Source organism: Tachypleus tridentatus, chromosome 1 (genome assembly GCF_004210375.1).
Source record: "Tachypleus tridentatus isolate NWPU-2018 chromosome 1, ASM421037v1, whole genome shotgun sequence".
In the NCBI taxonomy this organism is placed as follows: Eukaryota; Metazoa; Arthropoda; class Merostomata; order Xiphosura; family Limulidae; genus Tachypleus; species Tachypleus tridentatus.
In genome coordinates this window covers 47,224,442-47,247,255 of record NC_134825.1, presented here as the reverse complement: position 1 = coordinate 47,247,255, position 22,814 = coordinate 47,224,442, and the positions used below count along the sequence as shown (strand labels likewise).

Genomic DNA, 22,814 nt, shown 5'->3' with positions numbered 1-22,814 from the left:
ACATAAAGTGTTTATTCCTTTATATATAATTTAAAACCCCAAAACGCGCATAAAAAGAAGCAAAACACAAAATGTGAAACCGTAAATTTGCATGTATCTCCTCTTGGATCCAAGAAACGTTCAAGCCAATTTTAGAGAAGATCCATCAACAGGGGCGAAAAAATGGTTAAAAAACCGCAAAATTCAAAATTCATGGATCTAATGAACCTCTATCAACTTTGGTGAAAATCCATCCACGCCCTGCGAAGTATTTAAGTAGGCATACAAGCAGATCTAATGCACTTTCGCCATCTATATAAATATAATTGTAGTGTCTCGAATAGCTTTGTGCGAAATTCAAAAAACAAACAAGCAAACTCAGGCTATCTGTGCTAGCCGTCCCTAATTTAGCAGTGTAAAACTAGAGGGAAGGCAGCTAGTCATCACTACCCACCGCCAACTCTTGGGCTACTTTTTTACCAACGAATAGTGGGATTGACTGTCACATTATAACGCCCCCACGGCTGAAAGGGCGAGCATGTTTGGCGCGACGGGAATGCGAACCCGCGACCCTCAGATTACGAGTCGCACGCCTTAACACGCTTGGCCATGCCAGGCGCTGCACCCTGAGAATGGAGAAAAGTTCTCCGTGACTTGAAATGGAAGCAAAACGGGAAAATCGTGACCCAATTGCTAATCTACATCCACACAGGATGAAAATTTCGCGAAGTTGGGGATTGTACATTGCATAATAAAAATGTTTTCCATTATCATATAAGAAGGATTTCCATTATAGTATGATTTCTTCTAACATATACTGGTATCGTATACTAGCTTCTTGTGATATAGGTAAGATATTGCATGGAGTACCATGACATTTATTTTAGACCCTAAAATTAATCAGTGTGTTTATTCAAGCAAAACCCTTATTACATGCCTTTGCTACAAATGCATGGGAATTCTAAAGAATGATAAGTATTCTCACCCTGACTCATTTAATTGTGAACAAGGATCAGTGACGTATTACCATAGAATTCGCTCCATAAATTGAAAAGAGAAACAAAAATTATTTTGTTCTAACATTTTTGCACAGTAGTGTATAGAAATCTATTTTCTATAACTATCTTAGTGAAACTGTCAAATAACAATATCTCAATAAAACTACTACAATGTACACAAGATGGCAGCACATTCTCTTATCAAAAACACTTCTTGCCTACCTAGCTAAGAAATACAGAAAGTAATGGTTCGTTTATTATTAAACTCTTAAGTTACAAAGTTGATGTGTCCAATACGGGTATAAAAAAGTAAAAGTTGAAACTAGCCTAGTTAATATGCTCACTTCATTCACTGGTTTCTTTAATGCTACACTTTATCGGTAATCCTCAAGATTCACTAATAGTAGAAACAAAAAGAAAACAAATTAACCAACATGAAACATCACATTAATAGTGTAAAGCGCTATTGATCTAAATCCTGAACCGAACTGAACATTGACTTTTCCGTTAAATCATCAGAAGTTATAAGGTGACCATCTTTCTGGTTCCTTGTTGTTTTAGTTTTTAAGCTATAGTTTTGTCTGTATTTAGTTTTAAAGTTGTTGCGTGCATCTATAATGTAAAAATATAATTTTTTACTGCATGAACTTGTAACAATGAACCAAGAGTTAGTCCGGTGCAGTTTCACTTGCAAGTTTTTTCTACGTTAATAAAATAATGTAAATTGATTTGCCACTGCCAACATGTTACTGCATGATTTTGATGTTGTAATATTAATTTCATGTTAGTCTTAGAAATGTTTAAAACAAGGATAGATTATAAATATACAATATTCTGTGAAGCGAAAAGTTAGTAGTGATAAAAACATGTTATCATTCTCTTTGCACAAGTGTGTGTGTGTGTGTGTGTGTTTTTCTTGCAGCAAAGCCATATCGGGCTATCTGTTGACTTTACAAAAGTAGGTTGACTGTATATTAATCCCAGTGATATTGTAAATTTAGGCCTAACTACTTTTTGACAATTTAAAACTTGTAGAAACGTTTAAAGGAGGAAATATATTTTGTTTCATTAAGCATACTTAACGGTGAATTATTTTTTAAGATTATTTTAAATGACCCACAAAGACAGAACTACGTTACAATAATGTCACATTGTTAGATCAGTAACATACGACCTAATTTAACATTAATTAATGTTAAATTTGGCTGTTGAATATCGGGTTAAAAAGTTTATTCTTAGGAAAGTTCTGTTAATGTTCAGCTGATTAACTGTATTTAAATTCATTGTTACATAAAGTCTTTTCTAATTGTTGTGTATTCTGCTAGATACATTTTGTTATAATTATATTTTCTTTTTTTTTATAAGAAAGTAAAATAAAACAAATTGATATCACAGAATGGCCTATAATGCTGTCAAGAAACTAATCAACAGAAAATTGTTAGAATATTTGAAATTAAATACCTATAGTATTCTCTTTTACCCGGTTAAGAACATAACATCTCTGTGAAAATATATTTGAAATTTACTAAGTAGCTATAATATCATTGCCATTTTAAAGAAGATTCATTTCGATATGCAAGCTCAAACCATAGTGGTCGTTCCTATGTATACAGACTAAACGTTTCTTTTCGAGTGACACTGCAACACTTCTGCAGATCGGTTTGAATTTCGCGTAAAGATACACGAGTGCTATCTCCCCTAGCCGTCTAGAGGGGAGTCAAGTAGCCATTTCTACCCACTTCTAACTCTTGGACTACTCTTTTACCAACCGAAACATTACAACGCCCCCACGGCTGAAAGAATGAGCATGGTTGGCGTGACGGAGATTCGAACCCGCGCCCCTCGGATTATGAGTCGAGCGCCTTAACCACCTGCCATGCCGGGCCATTTCTGCAGAAGTCAATAACTAATAAGAAATATATTAATAATTACAATAGGAAAGCAACAAAGCATCTTGTTCGTCTAATAAAGTATATATTAAAGAGAAAGAAGAGCAAATAGCTTCAGTAAATTATAGACTTAATTATATGTTGAAGTTTGTTTACAACAACAAAAAGAAGGTATCAATACGAAAACTGTTTCCTTTCAATTCAAGCAGACTTGACAGTGACAATTCACATCTTACCTCAAGATCATCTTCTAGGTCATAACTACCATATAAGCTATAGTATTTCAGCAATAAAAAGAAAAAAATGGACAAAAATAGTTCATCATTTAAATTTAAAAAGATTTTATCGACTCATTAAAGTGTTTAGCTTCAGATATTCATTAACTAAAAAATTATAAAGTCCAACGGGAAGTTCCGAAAGAGTAATTTTGGAAACTTTTAACAGAAACAACAAAAAAGTACGTTCTTTATTTAACACACGTCATTGGGCAAAGAATGTATGCAACTTGACGCAAGCTACCATATAAGGTTTATAATTGCAACCAGTTCTGCCCAACAAGTATATGCAACTTTAATGTAATAAATTAACTCCCCTTAAAGTATCTTTTGATAAATTATTAAAACCTGGATTATTTCGATTTTTTTTATGTCAGGTCATTCTGAAGTTGTATTAACACACCTATTGTGCAAACTTACAAACAATACGGAGTCTATCTGGTCGGGAACTGAACCTTCAATCGACGTTCTCGGAGAGCGAAATAATTCTATGTTAATACACAGGTACACTTCTGTTAATGGCTCGAAGCACACTTAAGTTGTTTTTCGCCAAGGACAATATCTAATGTTGTCGTAGGAACACTAACTACTGATATTAATTCTTTAAAGGTAAATGGTTCGAAATCTACACACATTCCTTCTCACATACCTGTACTTTCTGATTAAATAATCGTTTATCACAATGACTGCAGCCACCAAACAATATTCTGTCACTGTCTCTTGGTGTGATTTATAACCTTTAAGCGACACCCTCAAAACTTCAACAATATTCGTAGATGTGCTAATATTTTCTTCAGACATTGTTGGTTCTTTCTCTCGAGAATCTTCTACAAATTTAGAGAACAGGCGGGACATGCGCAATACACATTTAACTACATACGTTACATGCATGAAGCTGCAACAAACGTAGATATTAAAAAAATATTAAATCCATTACATGCTCAACACGAGTATCGAAACCTGGGTTTTAGTGATGTGAACCTATCAATCTACTGCTGGTTCAATGGGGACAAAAGTGACATTAAAAGTGATCACAGTTTTTTCTACACGAGAAATCTTGATCACATAATTAACAGGAACCATTCAAACTAATACATAAAACTAGAATTTACGTTTAAAAAAAACAGCTGGAAAATTCGTTAATCCTGGGTTGCTAAACTTCAATACCTCTGATAATCATTTCAGTTGCACCTATTTCTGACGTCACAAACCATTAAGAGACTCGGAACTTCCGTTATAAAATAAACAGTACATGTATTTCTCTCACAGACTAAAGCTAAAGACGTATGGTTTGTTTTGAATTTCGCTTAAAGCGATACGAGGGCTATCTGTCCCTAGTAGCTAATCATCACCACCATCTGTTGGGTTACTCTTTTACCACCGAATAATGGGATTGAGCGTAACATTATAACATCCTCACGGCTGAAAAGGCGAGCATGTTGGTGTGATGGGGATTCGAACCCGCGATCCTCAGATTACGAGTCAAGTGCCTTAACCACCTGGCTATCTCTGGCCGGCAGCTAAAGAGGACACACGTGTCAAAACTTGTATCCATAAGGTTTGCTGTTCTTTCGTAATAGTAAATTTAAACTATTTGAAAATATCATTTGTAAACTAATAAAACACGTTTATACATGCCACTGTTTCATGTATTGATATACGAAACTAATAAATGTCTTATGCTCCCATTTGTATCTAATATTTAATGGGTTTGTTTGTTTTTCACTTGTCGATAAAGTAAGTGTATAACAAACAGAATAAAACTTTGTATTTACTACCTTTCCATCGATCTCTATAGCTGCAGCCGAGAAACCTTCCTCCATGGTTTTAATGGATCGAATCTTTAACGACTGAGCAGACGTAGCCGAAAAATCGATGCAGTTATTTTAATTTTTTAGCGTGTTTTTGAGCTGTAAATAGAAACAGACTATAGGAAACAACGTTCATTAAGTCTAACATACCAGCAAGGTTTTTCTCTTTATGACAGTGACTTATTATTTTCCCTGTTACTTATGTATATGTTTGTTATCTAGTATTATTTCAAATACATTTAAACAAATCCATTAATCACGAGAATACATATTATATTGCAAACTGAATATTGTTGTCGTAAATGTCAAGTGTTAACCTACCCACTACGAACATCACCCAGTTGAGATTTCAAAGCCATAGGGTCATTTTTCACTTACTGAGATTAGCGAGATCCATCACTTCCCAACCCAGTGATCTTAACATTTATGAGTAATGATTTAATTGAGATCATTACTTTCTCTACAGTTTAGTTTCTTCGTCATTCTCAGGTATCTTAATGTTTTTAAATCTTCCATTTTTCGCGAGTTGATGCGAAAGACCAGCCATCTAGAAAGTAAAATTATGTAAAAAAAAGTGAATAAAGATTTTATCGTTTATCGAAACTATTAGCAAATTCTGTTAACGTAACTTATAATAACATGTTTCACTTTTAAATTGATTTTATAAAGACATGACGAAAATTGGAAATTATTCACAAATTTACAATTGTTAGACAAAGGCATTGAATTAAAATCAGAAGAAACTTAGATTTTTCGTGGAATCTTAAGACTCTTTCCGTAAAACTGAGAATTCATCTCTTAGAAAGAAAACTGAAAGATAGAAAAAAATAAATAATTTTAAGCGATAAAGAATGTTTCAACAACTATGTAGTAACGTTTTCTTGATGTCATTGAAGAATCTTTAACAATTATTTAATCATCTTTCAATTAGTAAAAATATTGAGCAAATTTCTTTTATTTTTCCTTTGGTTCCTGATGAAGGTTCTTTGGCAAAACTCCAATTACTTTGGATCTAGACGGTAGTTTGGAAAACTTTCGATAGTAATCCCAGGATTCTCATAGAAAGACTTTTTCAGAAAGTTGTATTTGAATACCCCCCAATTCTAATAAACGGTCTCTATCACAATACTTTAAAGATCTTTTCCGGAAAAAAAAAAATCAGAAACATACTGCACTTTCTCTTACATAAACAACGAATTTGAAACAAGCTAATAAACTTAGTGAACAAGTTTATTTAACTAGATTGTCAGTGATTTCTTATCGTAGAAGGACTGAAATTGAATAACGGCATTCGTTTTGTTTTTACATCACTTTTAAAGCTGATTTTGTATGCTTTTTGTTACCCGATTTCTGCCCTTATAATAGTAGTATCCAAGGGACGATGTTTTTCTCCCACAAAATGATCAACACGTACAATAAACATTGTGTAATATGGAAATTAAAGTGACAAAACAGGAATAATTAACGTTTCTCGACGAAGAATAGTTAAACTTTTATATTATTGGTTGGATATTTAAAGAAATGTAAAAGATCTCGGTTATTCATCAAGTACTGAACATGTAAAGAAAATCCAGACCTGAAACGTCATACATGGGAGGGGTAAGGAAAAAACTTACTATAAAGAAATGTTGGTATCTAAACAACAGTTCCGTGACCACTGACGGAAAGCATTTATAAAACCTTGTTGACAACATCAATAAATCCAGCAATGGTAACGTTTAAAATGGTACAGTGTCAAGAATGATACACAAATATGACCTTTGAGGAAGAGTTGAAGCAACAATTTTCCTTGACGCAACAAAAGCTAGATTTTGACAAAAACATGTATCACGGTCTTTGTAATACTGACATCAGGTGTTTTGAAACAAGGAGTGTAAATTTGAACTGCTTGGTTTCAATCGGTGAAGAATCTTTGAGAAGTTACACGAGGGCTATCTGCACTAGCCGTCCCTAATTTAGCAGTGTAAGACTAGAGGGAAGGCAGCTAGTCATCACCACCCACCGCCAGCTCTTGGGCTACTCTTTTACCAACAAATAGTAGAATTGGCCGTCACAATATAACGCCCCAACGGCTGAAAGGGCGTGCATGTTTGGTGTGACGGCAATTCGAACCGGCGACCCTTTGAAAATAGCCTGAAATCTAATTTTTACTTTCTTATAACCCTTTTGCATAGTACTATATATACAGTTAATGCTAATCTGATAAAACAGCAATCGTATAGTTAATGTTGAAATACAGGAAGTGGGTTGTCCAGAAATAAATGTCGTAATTATCACGATGACATTTAGAAACTGAATATTGAGTAACTTATCGTTGGTTGGTTGTTTTAATCCAACATTTGTCGCTTACAAGGTGTTTTACTTGTTTGCTTTTTCAACTCTATTCATAGTAAGTTTCGTAACACCTAAGGCAGCATGGACAAAGAAGACTTTCGTCTGATTTTCCTCTACGACTTCAAACGTGGACAAAAGCTACCCAAACTACATGAAACAATCAGGCATTCGGCAATGGATCTGTTACTGAACATACAGTTCAGCGTTGGTTACAAAGGTTTCGACATGGACATGAAAGTCTTGAAGATCACAAAGGTCGTAGAAGGAAGCCATCCTTAGATGAAAACATCAAGGGAAGTAGTTGGGACACTTTCGTAAGTGAGCTTGCAGAAAAGCTAGGCACAAGCAAATCGATTTTTGATAACCCCTAAGTGTGATTGGAAAGACAAAGTTAAACGAGTTCCGCATGAACTGACTGAAGATCAACAAAATCAGCATTATGAGACCTGTCAAGGATGACACTCCAAAAGTTGACCTTTCCCCTAAAGATTTTCATTTTTTCAAGCACCCTGACAACTTTTTGAACAATAAACGCTTTCAAAACCAAATAGCTGCAGAAGAAGCTTTCAGGGTGTTGACTGACAATATAAGCTGATTTCTAAAGCACGGGCATAAACAGCATTGTTACATGTTGCCCAAAGTGTGTTGAAACAAGCAGTGCTTACTTTGATTAAAGCATCTTTTACAACACTGGTTTATACTTTTCCAAACTTTGCAGTTCAAAAACATGTATTTCTGGACAACCTAATTAAAGATGGATTCATACAGCCTTCAGAAGAGAATATGGTTGTTTCTAGTAATGAATTTCAGAAAGCATGAGAACACACAAAGATTCTGTGGTAATTTTAGATGCCTTTCCGCTCCACACAGATGAATGTCATAATGCATTGAAAAGTACTTGATAGATCAACGCTTTAGACCTGGCTTCTGTATAACAGTAAATCGAGCTGGATGATGAAAACAGATTTAAGTCTGCTTTTAGGAGAGTGCTTCAGGAGGGCAATACGGATGAAATACAGCTACTTTGGGCTTCTTCCCTCTTGCAACTTTTTTAAACGTACAACATTAAACTTAATCTCCACAAATAATGCCAATGTCAAAATGAAAATGTCACACATGTAGGTGATTCCACATTACATCTCTTGATACTTTTTCCTCATGGTCTGCTGATCTCATTTTAGAATACATTTTCTTACTTAGATGCCACACTTTATTTGCCTAAGCAACCAATTTCTCTGTGGAATCCCCTCCCTACTGAGCCTTGAATTCAGTTCATTGATATCTTGTTCTCTACTAGATCACAATATGAGCAAAACTTGGCTATAGCTGTATCCCAGTCACAAAGTTACTCTCTGCTCAAGTTGTTGACCAAGGCCTGCACTGTACAGACTTATGAATATCAGATGTTCCATAGTCTACATTTTAGTCCAATCATTTGAAGCAATCACTTGTTATAGTACTTCATGAAATGGCCACCTTAACCCTCACTCGTCAGTATTTCCAATGTTATCTGCCTTTCTGAAATGGAGTGTCAATTAACACCAACCTGATACGTTCTCACCACAAGAGTAGTAAAGGTACAGAACACTAAGTTCAGGCACATGATATATACTTCTAGCTGGCGACTCATCATACAGAGTCATATCCAATATAGTATATTATTTTATGCAGATCCCATCAGTTTCTTTCTTTAAATGTATCCATAATAATAGAAATATATAATATACGCTGTGTACCTGCATATAAATATTTTAGAATTATTTCTACCTCAACATCTTATAAAAAAATAATACTAATACTAACAGATATAAACTTGATATTTCAAGTATATAATCCAAAATAAACACAAAACAAACGAAAAAGTATTTGTGGATCAGTCTTCGGCCGACATTTCTTTGTTTCGCTCAGTAGAAGCTTTATTTTTTTTCTGTGGATTTTCACTGGACGATTTCTCTTTTCTATAATGGAAAAATGAGAGATCTAAACACAAGAACTGTAGCTGAAAGTACAAGTTAACTAAATAAGTAATAAAAGGAGGATCAAGCTCTCGCTAATCAGTAATGTTAAATCTGCAGAAGCAAAAAAATATTAAGAAAACATAATTTGATCCTGACTTTGTTAAAGGCTTGTTGAACTATACTGCAAAAGAGCAAGCTACAGAAGATGTTACTCAAAATTATGGAGTTTATAAAAATTTCAATTTCCATTCAAAGGACTTACCTTCCAAAATTTTCCCCATCTTCCAAAGTTTCTGGTAATGAACGGTTTTTAGTTTCAGGTAGCAACAACACTAATAAGCCTGACATTACAGCCAAGCTACCATAGACAGCTGGAGGCACGTTAGGATCTAAAACAACTCCCTGTTATTAAAAAATATAACTAATGACCATTGAAGCAAGAACAAAATAAAATGGTAAATATTAAAATTGTAAAGTGTGAAAGTTACCAAAAGTTACACACACACAAACACACCCCATTGAATTGATACCTCTCCAACTTGATTGAAATATGTTAAAGGTGAATTTTCAACAAATTTAATAATTGCCTTAGAAACTGTATTTTGGTAAGGTATAATTCCTGTGTAGTTGCCATATTTTTAAACACTTTAGTTTTTGAGTGAAAAATGAAACAAAATATGCGGGTCCTCGAGCTCAAGTTCCTCTCGGTCGTTCGGCTGTTTCCGTGACGTTTTACAACTATGACGTAATAGTTGCCAAACATGCTTCGTTGCGCGGCGACCATTTTGTTCCTTTCAGTGCTGGTGTGTTATGTAAATGTTTTGGATTTCGTGGGTTTCAAGCCAGGCAGGTTGAGACTGAAAAAACCATCGGCAGTAGACAGAATCGTCCCCACCATCTTTCTTCGTGTAGAGCTGAGGACTGATCTCAGTCTGCAGCGTACAGGTTCCACCCCTCTGAAACCATCCACTGCGCTCACGAAACAAAAACCTAAAACATATGTGTGCAGTATAAAGCGATAAACAATAACTAGTATAATATAATAATTTAAAAAGTACAAGTTTTTAAAAAATGTAACTAGACAAACATTTCACATTCACGAGCGTGTTTTGCATTTGTGACACCTGAAAGTCAGTGAAACCTTGATTTCCTAGTCTAGACAGTGGACAAATCTATCCCAAATAGAGTATATTCCAAGTTTAAAAGCTAGTAAATCATTTTGTAAATGTTTTTGTATCATTTTTACATATGGAAAAGTTTGAAGAATACCATTTTTCAAATTTAACATTTCAAGATAAATTGAAATAAGACTGTCTTGAAAATGTTGAAGTAATCAAGTACATGTTATGTATTTAAAAAAAAAAAACATTGTAGACTTGTCAACAAGCAAGTATAAACTCCATAACATATTTCCATAAGTCATCATAATAAAAATAATCTTAACACAATACTTTGACATTGTCATATTAAATGTAAATCTCATAAACCTCATAAAACATGTTTTAACATATAATCTTATTTCTTCAGTATCACTAACAGTTCCGCTACTCTCGCTCGTGGAACTGTCCTCATCACTAGAACTTGTCAGATCTGTATCAAAAGTAACTGTTCTAGGTTCGTTAAGAGTAGGTTTGAATTGATATGACGCTACTCGACACTGTTCAGAACACAAAGTCAAAACAGACTCCGCCTCTGTTTCTCCGCATGCACTGGCCATGTTTATTTACATTCAACGCGCTGGCATTGGCGGTTTGTTTGGCAACTATTACGTCACAGTACTTTTCCTAGCGGTAAACGTAAAAACTACAACGTTCGGATTGCCGCTCGGAAAGGACTCTTTCTACACCAAGTTCTATGTTTCATTTATTAGCACATATGTTTTATAAAAAATGTGAACCTACAAAATTAATCAGTATGAGTAGTTCTTTTGACTGCAAAGTTTTCTTTTTTCTGTAAAATTAACTTTTAACAATGCCTAAAAAACACCTTATTTTATACGTGTTGGAAATCAAATCTAAAAGTACATTTAAACGTGTATTTGGTTTGACTACAGTAATATGGAACATATTTGACATCTACCATAATCTTTATTTGGCAAAACGAACTGAAAATTGTTCTCACTTTCATATCCATCAACAATTCAATTGCAAACCTTAAACCAACCACTTATGCAACATATTTTGACTGTAGTTAATAAAGTGAAATAAAAAAAAAATGTTGGCATTTTCACCAATATGTTAACAATATAATGGCTGCCATTACCAACAAGACGTTTCCGTTTTTATTCAAAAGCGCAATAAGACTAGCTTGTGTACATAGGAATTTGTAACACTTGGTTTTCATATACCTAGAATAATGTAGATGATAACGTTGAAAATATTATTGAATTATAAGTTTTAATGTCACTATATGGAAGAAATCACAAGTTGGTTTGTGCCACATGGTACTTTCATTCGAATTCTTAATAATTTTAAGCTACGGTAAAACCTAGAAACACTGTGCAGAAGTTAGACTATACAAGATAAAATGGAACATTTGTTTTAATGATTCATTAATACATTTTCATTACATCTGTTTCCCGTTTTTGAAATTTGGTTCTTACATCGTTGAATGTGTTCAACTGTTTTATAAATTCTTTCATACGTTCAAAAGTTTCGATTTTTCAAGAGCTTTATGAAAAATGTTATATTTTATTTCTATATCTTTCTTTTTCCCCCTTTCTAGTTCTTTATGTCCATTAATCAGTTTTGTTAAATTTCAATATATAAATATAGTAATAAATACATTTAACCACTGTTGAGAGTTTTGCATCTTCTAGGATTTATTTTGCTAATAAACATGTTAATACATGAAATTAAAACTACCGAAACGTTTGTAGAATTTAATTCGTTACGTCTAGTATGGTTTGGTGATTAAAAATATGTTTGAAATTTTAAGTTTATAATTACCAAGTAACGCACTAATGGAGCCACAGCCGAACCAACTCTAGCAAACATACAGGAACACCCAATCGCCATGTTCCTGACGACTGTAGGATAGAGTTCCGCCCCATAGATGTAAACCATTTCAAAGGAAGATGTAATACAAAACTTTCCAAACATCGCTAAGACGACCTTCAGAATATCCATGTCTAAAACATATAAACAAAACTTAGTCACAACAAAATACATCAAATATTATCTGATGAATTGTAAGGCTTAAAGTTTAGAAAAGAATCATTTCAGAATATATTTATTAAAAACTTTAAATTATTTCCATTCCTATGATACAAGCTAATTAATATAAGTTGAATGTAACGTTTTACTGTAATTAATATACTATCATTTACACCTCTCTACCGTACAAAAAACTTCGTTGAATCGCGAAAAACTATGACAACAATTATTATACTAGTAAGGTGTAAAATTATCATAAACATTTATTTAACACAAAGTAGCAATTACAAACCTCTGTATTTGATTTGTTAGTAGGTCTTGTTTCAACGTATTGTTTATTGTTGTCTATCGTTCTTAATGACGAGAAACCCACTCAAAATAAAAACGTATCTCAGAACTGCTGACCTGAAGATGACCTAGAAAAATCGAAACGTTGTTCTCTTCTTACCAATAGAAGTGTTAATACCCATACCATCCGTCCTGAGATACACTATAATTATTATTATTCTAGTGTTAGAAACACATGTACAGTACTATGCAAACATGTTAGTATAAAACCAAAAATTAGATTTCAAACTACTTTCAAAGAACAATTGAAATCAAATCACAAGCAAAACATCCAATTTTATTTCCGTATACAGTACAGCAGAAACACGGTGGAGCTGCTTGAGTTCAGCAAACAGTTAATATTTTCTGTGTCCTTCTTTTGCTTTAACTGCAGATAGTCTTTCAGGTATTGTTGCAACATATTTAATCAAAACGTACCTTCGTATTTTACTCAAAATATTTTTAAACAGTTTTTTTTGGAAATAGCTTTTGATTTTAAGTTTTTGATTTATCATACCACAGATCTTCTCAACTGAGTTGAGATCAGGGCTCTGTGGAGACCATTGCATCACTTGAATGACTCTAGTATCTTCTTGTTTAACTAAGTAACTTCTGCATAGTTTGGATGAGGGTTTGGGGTCATTATTTTCTTAATAGCAGAATCCTTTACCAATACACACAAATCACTGGGTATGCTCTGACGGATCAGTATCTGGTGGTACGTATGCTGGTATATTATTCTATCACTCGTGAAAATATCTTATGTTGCCTCAGGAAAAAAAAATCATCGCATTACCTCCTCCATGCTTCATGGTAGATGCTATGCGTTGAGGTAAGTATATTTCACATTTCTTCTGCCCATCAATAGTCAAGTTTTTGTACTTTTTAGCAAAGTTCAGTCTATTGACAATATTTGGAGATTGAAGTAAAGTCTTAACTGTTACACGACCAAATATTCTATTTTCGTTGAGTGTTCTTGATACTGTAAATGTGGACAATTTTCTGTCATTTGGTACATGTTTATCTCATGCTTGAGATCAGTGATAGTCTTCATAAACGAAGATACTTAACATCAGCATCATTTAATTCAGGTGTTCTACCTCTTCCTTTCCTATTTCCAAATTTTCATGTCTCGGTCTCCTCACGATCTAGAATGTACGTGTTTGAGGAGAATTAAGTTTCCAGCAATTTGTTGGAGTCCAACCAGCATCAAAAACTTTTATGCGAACTTTCTGTTTTACCAACAATTATTTATGTTTTTTGGGCTGTAGAATGACAACAAAACTTAATATATAGTGTTAAACACTGTTGTTATTACGGTTTATTTGTGGAATGTTGTTAAATTGATTTATTCTAGCATATAGCGGTACCATACGCTCGGTCCTTACTAGCTTCTTTCTATATAGTTAATACAATGCGTAACAGTTATTTCAGACCCTAAATTTTATCAGTATGTTCACTCAACTAGGACCATTATGACATGCTCTCAATACACGTACATAGGAATTCCAAGGAAATGCAAGTATTTTCACCCTGGCTCATTCAGTTGTGAGCAAATATCAGTGAAGCATTACCATAGTGTTGAAATTTACATTCTGTTATGGCATGGAGGAAGTAGCTCCTTACAATCGAAAGTATGACAAAATGTTCTCTAGTCCTAGCACTTTTGCACAGTACCATAGGTTAAATAAGTGTTGATAACAAAATGATAAAAAAAATAAAACTAGAGTGCTTTTGTGAGGTGGACCTTTCTTCAGAAAAGAAAAGATCTAACTTCTCATAGAACTCTGGTTATATGGTTTTTATCATTTATATTCTCTATCATTATTAATGATTTCAATATTACTATATTCAAAACTGAAAATGAAAATTTTACATATATTTGCCAATCTCAAATCATATTAATTTGTCTTCAGTGCCCGCTAAAAAATTGTTCAAATATTTTAATGACATGTTTAAGAGAATATAGGACCTTACATCAGAAAATCCAACCAATAACTAGCTGGGTAGAGCATTCAGGTACTTTGAGTAAGACTGATCATCAACAACTAAGTTAAACTGTTAGAGCAACAAGATAAAGTTTCCATGAGAAATAGAGACCAGTGAACTAACGAGACTGAATAAAGACAGTTTATTACTGACACACCACGACAGAGCGAAACTATAATCTTCTTCAATTAGTTTACTATACATTCAAAGTGTGCTCTGTTACAATATTAGTTGATGTCTCTTGGTCATAAAAGCAATTTATGGAGTGAAGAAACTTTCACTTGAAAAACAAAACAAAATCAAATTTCGTGTGGTGAAATGATTTGAAAATAACTGAACAATTTATCAACCATAAATCCTAATTGTACACCCATTGATTAACAAGAAAATCACTTTTAAGGTAAGACAAAATGTTCTACCTGTTCCCTTCCTCCAGGACAATTCCCTGTGCCAAAGTCATATGCACAGGTTAGACTGACAAGGCGACTCTCCGAGACAGATAAACACAAATGCGTAAGCATTCGAGATTAAGTCAGGTGAAAATTGACTACATCCTATTTCAAAGAACATTAATCAAACAAAGACTACACCATGCCTACTTCCATACTTTATAACAAGTATAAACTCTGTATAGTAATGTTATTTATTACGACTTGGCTATTTAGTAAGAGCTGACAGTAATTAGAAATTAATATAATTGTACTCAAGTACATTGATAATCTAAATAAGTAAGAATAGTAACAGAAAACAACAAGAAAAAGAATACCAAAAAATAGAATGCAATAGAAATCAAAATTGTTAGAAGATCTGGAACTGGTTACTATGAGAAATGCCTGGGAAACTTGTTCTTTTCCGGATCTTGAACGAAACTAATTACAAAGAATAACATTTGAAGTGTTTAACGCAGAGTTAAATGTATATGTAGAACACGTTTTCTACCTTCAGAAATGTAAGTTTTGTAGCCTGTTTGAATAACCAAGACGATTGTTTCGACTTTTTCTATTACGCTGGCCAAATATTGCTTTTAGCAAAAAAATCCTACACAGTTGAATGAACATCATGAAGAAACTAAATACGGATTTTATAGAATTATTAGGTATTTTGAATATAACGTTACAGATATCAAAATGTCGGTTACTATGGTACTAAAACAGCTCCAAGAAAAGGTTTTCAAATCTAAACTTTCAAGGGGCATACTACAGAAACAAATCGAGCAATCATCCATACCTTGTGATACTGCGGGCATTACTGAACAGGCGATTCCTCCTATTACCATAAAAAAGCAGAGAGGATACCGCCGCCCCCACTGGTGAAGGACAAAAACTGTCAAGATGTAAGCAGGTACTTCCATTAGTCCAGAAAGAAAGACATTTAAATACGGGTTTCCATCCAAATCTACAACTCCTAATGACAACCCATAATAAACAAATGCGTTGACAAACCTAGAAAAATTGCAAAAAAATATCTTTACACTCAAACGAAACCTAACTATGAAAGATGCGAGTTGTAGCTTCTTTCATAGATAATATCATATTATACTTTAGTAACTGTGTATAGTTTATGAAGTCAGCTGTTATTACATCTTTTATACTAAATTTATAATATTGTAATTTAATATCAGAACCTAGTGACACATTTGCTAGAGTTTTAGACCCACAATATCCTACACGTGTTCCTTTTTTAGACAAAATATGTTATTTTTATTCAATGCTTTACGTTATACATTTTTTTCCCTATTTTAGGCTTACTGTCGTCGTATTTAAATGTTAAAGAAGGCCGTCGTTTAGCAGCACATTTCATCATAATTCTTGACATCTCAATCTTCCTTTCCTACTGTATTTTAACACGGCATGTTTTCCTCACTAGCTGTATTACTGTCAAATATGATTTAAGCACGTGTACTTGAATCGTTTTTCCTCGGAATCATTAAGAACAGAATAGCGATTTTAAAGAGTAATCTATTCACAGCAGTGGTGAAATTACATTCTAAAAAAATAAAAACTCTAGTTAGTGAAAAATAAACTGGTCATGTAATGTATTGATTGACATATGTTTTGTATATTCTAATATAAAATACACAACTTCCAAGATTGCGAAGTCGAAAGCTGTTTAAATTTATTTTTGTATCCTCCTCACATTTTAGTCCCAAATCCCAGGATTCGTAGTATAATTTTGAGACCCAATCTGCTGTATGTGACTTGTATTTATAAAATCACAGATTAAGCTGTGAAATCTGCAAGTATCGTCGTTGTTTTGCAAACAGCACACCTGTCGTACACACTTACCAACAAAAAAACATATTCAGTGCGATTTTACGCAAGTTCGGTGTTCTTAATACGTCTACAATTGTGTGAACCATCACGTTTTCTGGGCCTGCGTGTTTATAATTATGCATCATTTCCTGTCGGTCAAAAAAGCCATTGGGAACAGAAGTGTTGTTCAGCTTTGCCGCTTTGTTGAGTATTTTTTCTGCGTCCACTATCCTGCCTCTGGTTACCAACCAGCGAGGAGATTCAGGAAGAAACCTATAAAATACAAATTTCGATAAACATAAAGCTCTAAAGAGCCATCTGCCAGGCTACCAAACAGCTTTAAGTCGTGAACTATAGACATATGTTAAAAACTTGTTTGAAGATTCGAATAATACAAGGGCAAATTTTAAAAACAACATGGAAAGAGTTAATAATGGGATTTACAAAAAAATGAATAAAAACATTAGGAAAATAAACCGATTCACCGAGAATGGATTAAGTTAAAACAACAGAAATTTAGAACAAGAAAATTAATCCTTGAAATAAATATTGTAGAACTGCAAAAAAGAACAAAGTTAATAAAAATTAATTTTAAACTATTACAATGAACTACATGTTCTTTAAAAAGGTAAAAAAATGTGCATCTTTTTCTTTTAAATGTAGTAATCGTAACTGTTAGTTAACTTTTTGTAACACTACGTGGTGTTCAGAGAAGATGCAAAGCGTTATTATGGATGGAGGTAAGACCGCTTACCTATATTTAAGTATTCTGAGTAGGCCTGGCATGGCCAAGCGCGTAAGGCGTGCGACTCGTAATCCGAGGGTCGCGGGTTCGCGCCCGCGTCGCGCTAAACATGCTCGCCCTCCCAGCCGTGAGGGTGTATAATGTTACGGTCAATCCCACTATTCGTTGGTAAAAGAGTAGCCCAAGAGTTGGCGGTGGGTGGTGATGACTAGCTGCCTTCCCTCTAGTCTTACACTGCTAAATTAGGGACGGCTTGCACAGATAGCCCTCGAGTAGCTTTGTGCGAAATTCCAAAACAAACAAACAAAAACAAGTATTCTGAGTACCTGAATTCATCCTTGGTCTAACTAAAAATTCTAAATATGTAGTTGAGTTAACTATTTGGATATAAAATGTTTTATAAATACTTTTTCAGAAAGCTGAGAACATATTTTCAGGTAAGAAAGCAACAACATAGTTTGTTTTTGAATTTCGCGCAAAGCCTACGAGAGGGCTACCTGTGCTATCCGTCCCTAATTTTGCAGTGTAATACTAGAGGTAGAGGCAGCTAGTCATCACCACTCAACCGACAACACGTGGTCTTCTTTTACCAACGAATAGTGGGATTGACCGTCACACTATAACGCTCACACAGTTGAAAAGGCGAGCATGTTTAGTGTGACGGGGATTCGAACCTGCGACCTCAGATTACTGGTCGAGTGCCTCAACCACCTGGCCATGCCGGGCCAACAACAGTTCCGTTTGATTTGTATTTTTTTGAGCTGTAGTGGTTGGAAAGATTCTTACAAAATCTCTGGGAAAATAAGCAAGTGGCAATTAAGATAATTCATATGATTAATAACTAAACAACAGAGCCCTCACGGAAAGTTGAAACTGTTGCTAATCCTACATCGCACATAAAAGGTGTGTGTTTTCTTATAGCAAAGCTACATTAGGCTATCTGCTGAGTCCACCGAGGAGAAACGAACCGCACATAAAAGAAGCAATGACAAGAGCAGTAGTTATTAAATCTACAACTACTGACTTAACTACAAGATCCTTCAGACGAGTATTGGTACTTTAACACTTACATTATTACATCCATAATATTTCATAATTAACTGCTAAATGCAACTATTTAATCGTAGCAAAACGTGTATACACAAATATTCAAGGTTTTGCAGTGACCATTCTAGATGAGAGAAGCCAATTATATATTTTATCCTGTCTTTTTTATGTTACTATAGTATTAAGACAGACTGCAACAAGCGTTTAAAAGTAAACACATCTTGATTATACAAGCTATTAAAATTTCTTTTTTAAGATTCTAAAAATGATGTCCTTCAACAGTTTATTATGACCTGAACAAGTTTGTTTTTTTTCATATACTTTGTTGTAGCTCTTATTAAATATGCAGTTTTTATTTAGTTTGGTAATGCGCTAATGTTGAAAATCATGGATCTACAAATACGTCTCATCACTGTAGGCCAAAGGCCGGTTACAGTGTAAACATTTTGACCTATATTTGTTCTTATAAACTGATGTATTTTATTAAATGTAAACTTTTGGCGTAGTCAAGGTTTTGTTTACACATTTTTACTGTGTACTTGTGTAATTCATACGTACGATTAAGCCCACTTAACAGAATTATTACATAAAAACAGAGTTAACTAGGTTAAATCACCTTTCGTCACTTATGTTTTTTTTTTTTTTTTTATATTGGCTGAATCTAACACAAGGAAGGTTTAAGAATAATGAATCAATTACGCATATAACCAAATAATATAACTGAAACAGGTAAAGAGGCCAAATATTTCAGTTTAAATAGAACTTGTTAAAAACTAATCCTAGACAGGTACTTGTCTAGCTTTATTCCTACCAGTAACTAATTGCTTGCGAATTCGTAGCTGTAGATTTGGCTTAGATCAAATCTTAGAACTACAAATTTTGATGTTACCTGAAACAAGAAAGACAAACACTCACAACAACACGCTTTATACATGTGACGATTGTAGTTTAAAAGTCTTAAAAACAGCACAGATTCATGAAAAGAAGCCAGTCTGAGGAAACTAAGTAGTTCCCATAAAGGATACACCGCAAATTCGTGATGACAAGAAACCCACTTGAAGTAAAAACGTATTCTCATGACGGCTGGTATGGGTATGAACATTTTAATTAAAATAAAGTAGAGAACAACGTTTCGACCATCTTAGGTCATCTTCAGGTTAACCTAAAGAATGTAGAGATACACCGCAAAGTTTTAAGTTTTAAAATTGTAATATACTACGTTTTATTAATCATAGTAACCAATAAGACTATTATAGCACTAGGTGGTTCCTCGTTTTTACAACTGCAACAAACTAAAGATCTGTCTCAATCATCATAAAACAGCTACTCTACAAATAACAATATATCATATACACATAAATATAAAAAAATAACATAACACAAGTTTCCTTTTCCAGCCTGTCACAATGTGTATTTTGTTTTTTGTTGAATTTTGCTCAAAGTTACTCAAGGGCCATCTACACTAGCGGTTCCTGATTTAAAAGAATAGATTAGAAAGAAGGCAGTTAATTATCTTACTCTGAGCTACTCTAGTCGAATTGACCGTAACATTAAGACGACTTCATGGTTAAAAGGGCGAGCATTTTCAGCAATTAAATTTGAATTCGCGACCTGCATATTGTAAGTCGAGTTATCTAATCATCTGGCCATGCCAGTCATATCATAAATGAGAAAAATAAATTTAGCTAAAGAGAAAAATTCAACTCAAAATATTCTGTACAACTGACAACCTCTTCATCTATATATTCAAACATAAAGATACGATACTGACCAATAATAAAGAACAAATGTGACCACGGGAAAGATAGATATGGTCAGTTGAAGAGGGTACCAATCACGCCACAGGTAAGCAAGTCCAGCCAGAATCATAAGCCCCACAGTAAAGCCTAGCTCTTTAATTACAGCTACAGTAGATCTCTTCATGGGTCCACACACTTCTATCACTGGAAAATAAGAAAGTATGACGACATTTATATCTGAACAGTGGTTGATGTTTGAGATTTTCCCTTTTACATGGCAGCGTATAAAGATCTGTATGTTGTATGTTTTTGTTGTTGGTTTTCTCCAACATGGTCCTTGCTACCACAACGAGCACACGTCAAGGAACCACGACATGACGTCTTCAAGTGACCGAACCGCTGACACTAGAAATATCAGAGAGGGTTTGGAATGTATGACCGTACTCTGTAATTAAGATAACCTACCTTGATGGTGGCAGGCGGACGTAGTAACGTAAATATGAGAATGAGGACATTAATCAGCATTATAATTCCATCTTTGCGAGTGGAGACATGCTTCACTGCAGAAACTCCTCGGGTAGAGAAACCAGCGAGAATCTCTGACTCTGGGATGTTCTTCAAACCCCTTTCAACAACTCCTTGTGATGAATCCAAAGTAGCATGAGGTGTAACCTCAATAGGTATATCCCTAATTGCCTTTGAATGCAAGAGTAGTTCACTGTGTTGAGATGTGGATGTTTCCATCAATATGTCACCAGATCTAAGCTTCTTTACTGATTTTGGAGAGCCAGCAAGTCCCTCTAGTCCCTTCTGAATGAAAGAAAGAGACATTTGCCCTAAAGGTTTGTCTGAAAGTGAATGCAATATAAGAAAATAAGGTACAACAGGTAGTACAGATGGTGAGGATTGCTGCTCAGAATCTTCAAGACGTGGTCGTTTACCAACAAACTGTTTTTTTACTATTTTATTAAGATTTTCAATTGAAGTATCCATAATCAATAAAGGAAAATTTTGATGCCCACTGACCCCACCCACCATGGAGCCCAACGAGGGAACGCACTATAATGTCATACAAGGACACTGCAGCAACGCCAAGGTTTCGTAGGCACTATAACCAAACACCAGTATCAGATACAATGTCCACAACGCCTGTTGAGAACGTCCAACACTTGTACTTGGTTGCCCCTAACCCGAGTGGACTAGCCGATTGACCCAAGGGGAGCCACCCCAAGGCCGCCCCCGTCTACGGGAATTCAAAGCCAAAGTTGTGTGTTAGGGTTGGACCCCTCAACTATCAGGATCTTCTTCCCCCTTCACGAGTTGCCACGCACGGCAAACCCGTGGGTAGATGTTTAAATTCCAGAGGAAGTAAACCAAAAGAACAGAACTTTCCCTGGGAGGTCCCCTCACCACGTAGAGGAATCCACACCGAGGGGAACATTTCGAGAAACATGTCTCACGCTTATAAAATTAATCAACGCGATGCGTCAAAATACAGTGTATATTATTGTTTGTTATAAGTGGTATGCTATAACTGTCATTAACGCTTATTAATCCTTAAACAGCGGGAATGTTGTTGGTGGCCGCTGTTTAAGTGTTAATCTGGAACTTCAGATATTTGACAAAGAAATTCATTTCGAACATTACAAACTGTTCAACTTCAGTATTTTTACGACAATGTTAAACAACTTCATCACTGTGAAAAACTCGCGTGTGATCAGCAAAGAGCTAGCTAGCTCCTCGTTAAGTAAATTGTACTGATATCATTTCGAAATTAATTCACTCATCCTGAACCTTCGGTAGGATATCAAGGAAGTTTCGGATCAGATAGAAAACTCAATAGTGTTTGTAATTTTTTAAAAACATTTGTACACAAGTCATTATTTTTAATAACCGTTATTATTAATTGTGTTACTGCTCGTATATTAAGATATATTTGTCAGTGATGTCGAGAAAACCAACTTGTAGAAAAATATATATGTAAAAAACGGCTCGTTTGGGTTGAGAAAATTTTTTACGTAGAGGAGTGAACAACGTTTCGACCTCCTTCGGTCATCGTCAGGTTCACGTTGTTCACTCCTCTACGTAAAAAAATTTTCTCAACCTAAACGAGCCGTTTTCACATATATAAAATATATTTGTGTTCAGAAAGAAAACTGTATCGGTCTTATTGGTAAAGATCGTAAATATGATACATCTCGTCAATTAACTTCTGAATTTCAATTTATCTCAGCTTTAATACTTGACTGCTTACGAGAAAACCTTTCTACAACAGTCTCAAAATAGCTTGAAATATCTTAGGTTGAATGCCATGTT

At 34.4% G+C, this 22,814-nt stretch overlaps 1 protein-coding gene across 6 annotated transcripts in view; it reads right to left on the bottom strand.

Moving 5' to 3' along the window:
* Nucleotides 1–5,527: 5,527 nt before the first annotated feature.
* The window catches only part of LOC143247632 (organic cation transporter protein-like), a 28,166-nt gene continuing 10,879 nt past the window's right edge, over nucleotides 5,528–22,814 (bottom strand). For 4 of the 6 annotated variants that reach the window (XM_076495992.1, XM_076496006.1, XM_076496001.1 and 1 more), the window contains exons 5-10: nucleotides 20,531–20,702; nucleotides 17,001–17,240; nucleotides 15,943–16,157; nucleotides 12,193–12,374; nucleotides 9,507–9,646; nucleotides 5,528–9,244 (exon numbers count right to left, since the gene is read on the bottom strand). In XM_076495992.1, coding sequence (XP_076352107.1) covers nucleotides 9,160–9,244; nucleotides 9,507–9,646; nucleotides 12,193–12,374; nucleotides 15,943–16,157; nucleotides 17,001–17,240; nucleotides 20,531–20,702 — 1,034 coding nt within the window. In that variant the 3' untranslated portion in view covers nucleotides 5,528–9,159. Of the gene's footprint in view, nucleotides 9,245–9,506; nucleotides 9,647–9,752; nucleotides 10,235–12,192; nucleotides 12,375–15,942; nucleotides 16,158–17,000; nucleotides 17,241–20,530; nucleotides 20,703–22,814 lie in introns of those variants that run through there. The other 2 variants (XR_013026634.1, XM_076496027.1) reach the window with 2 other exon arrangements.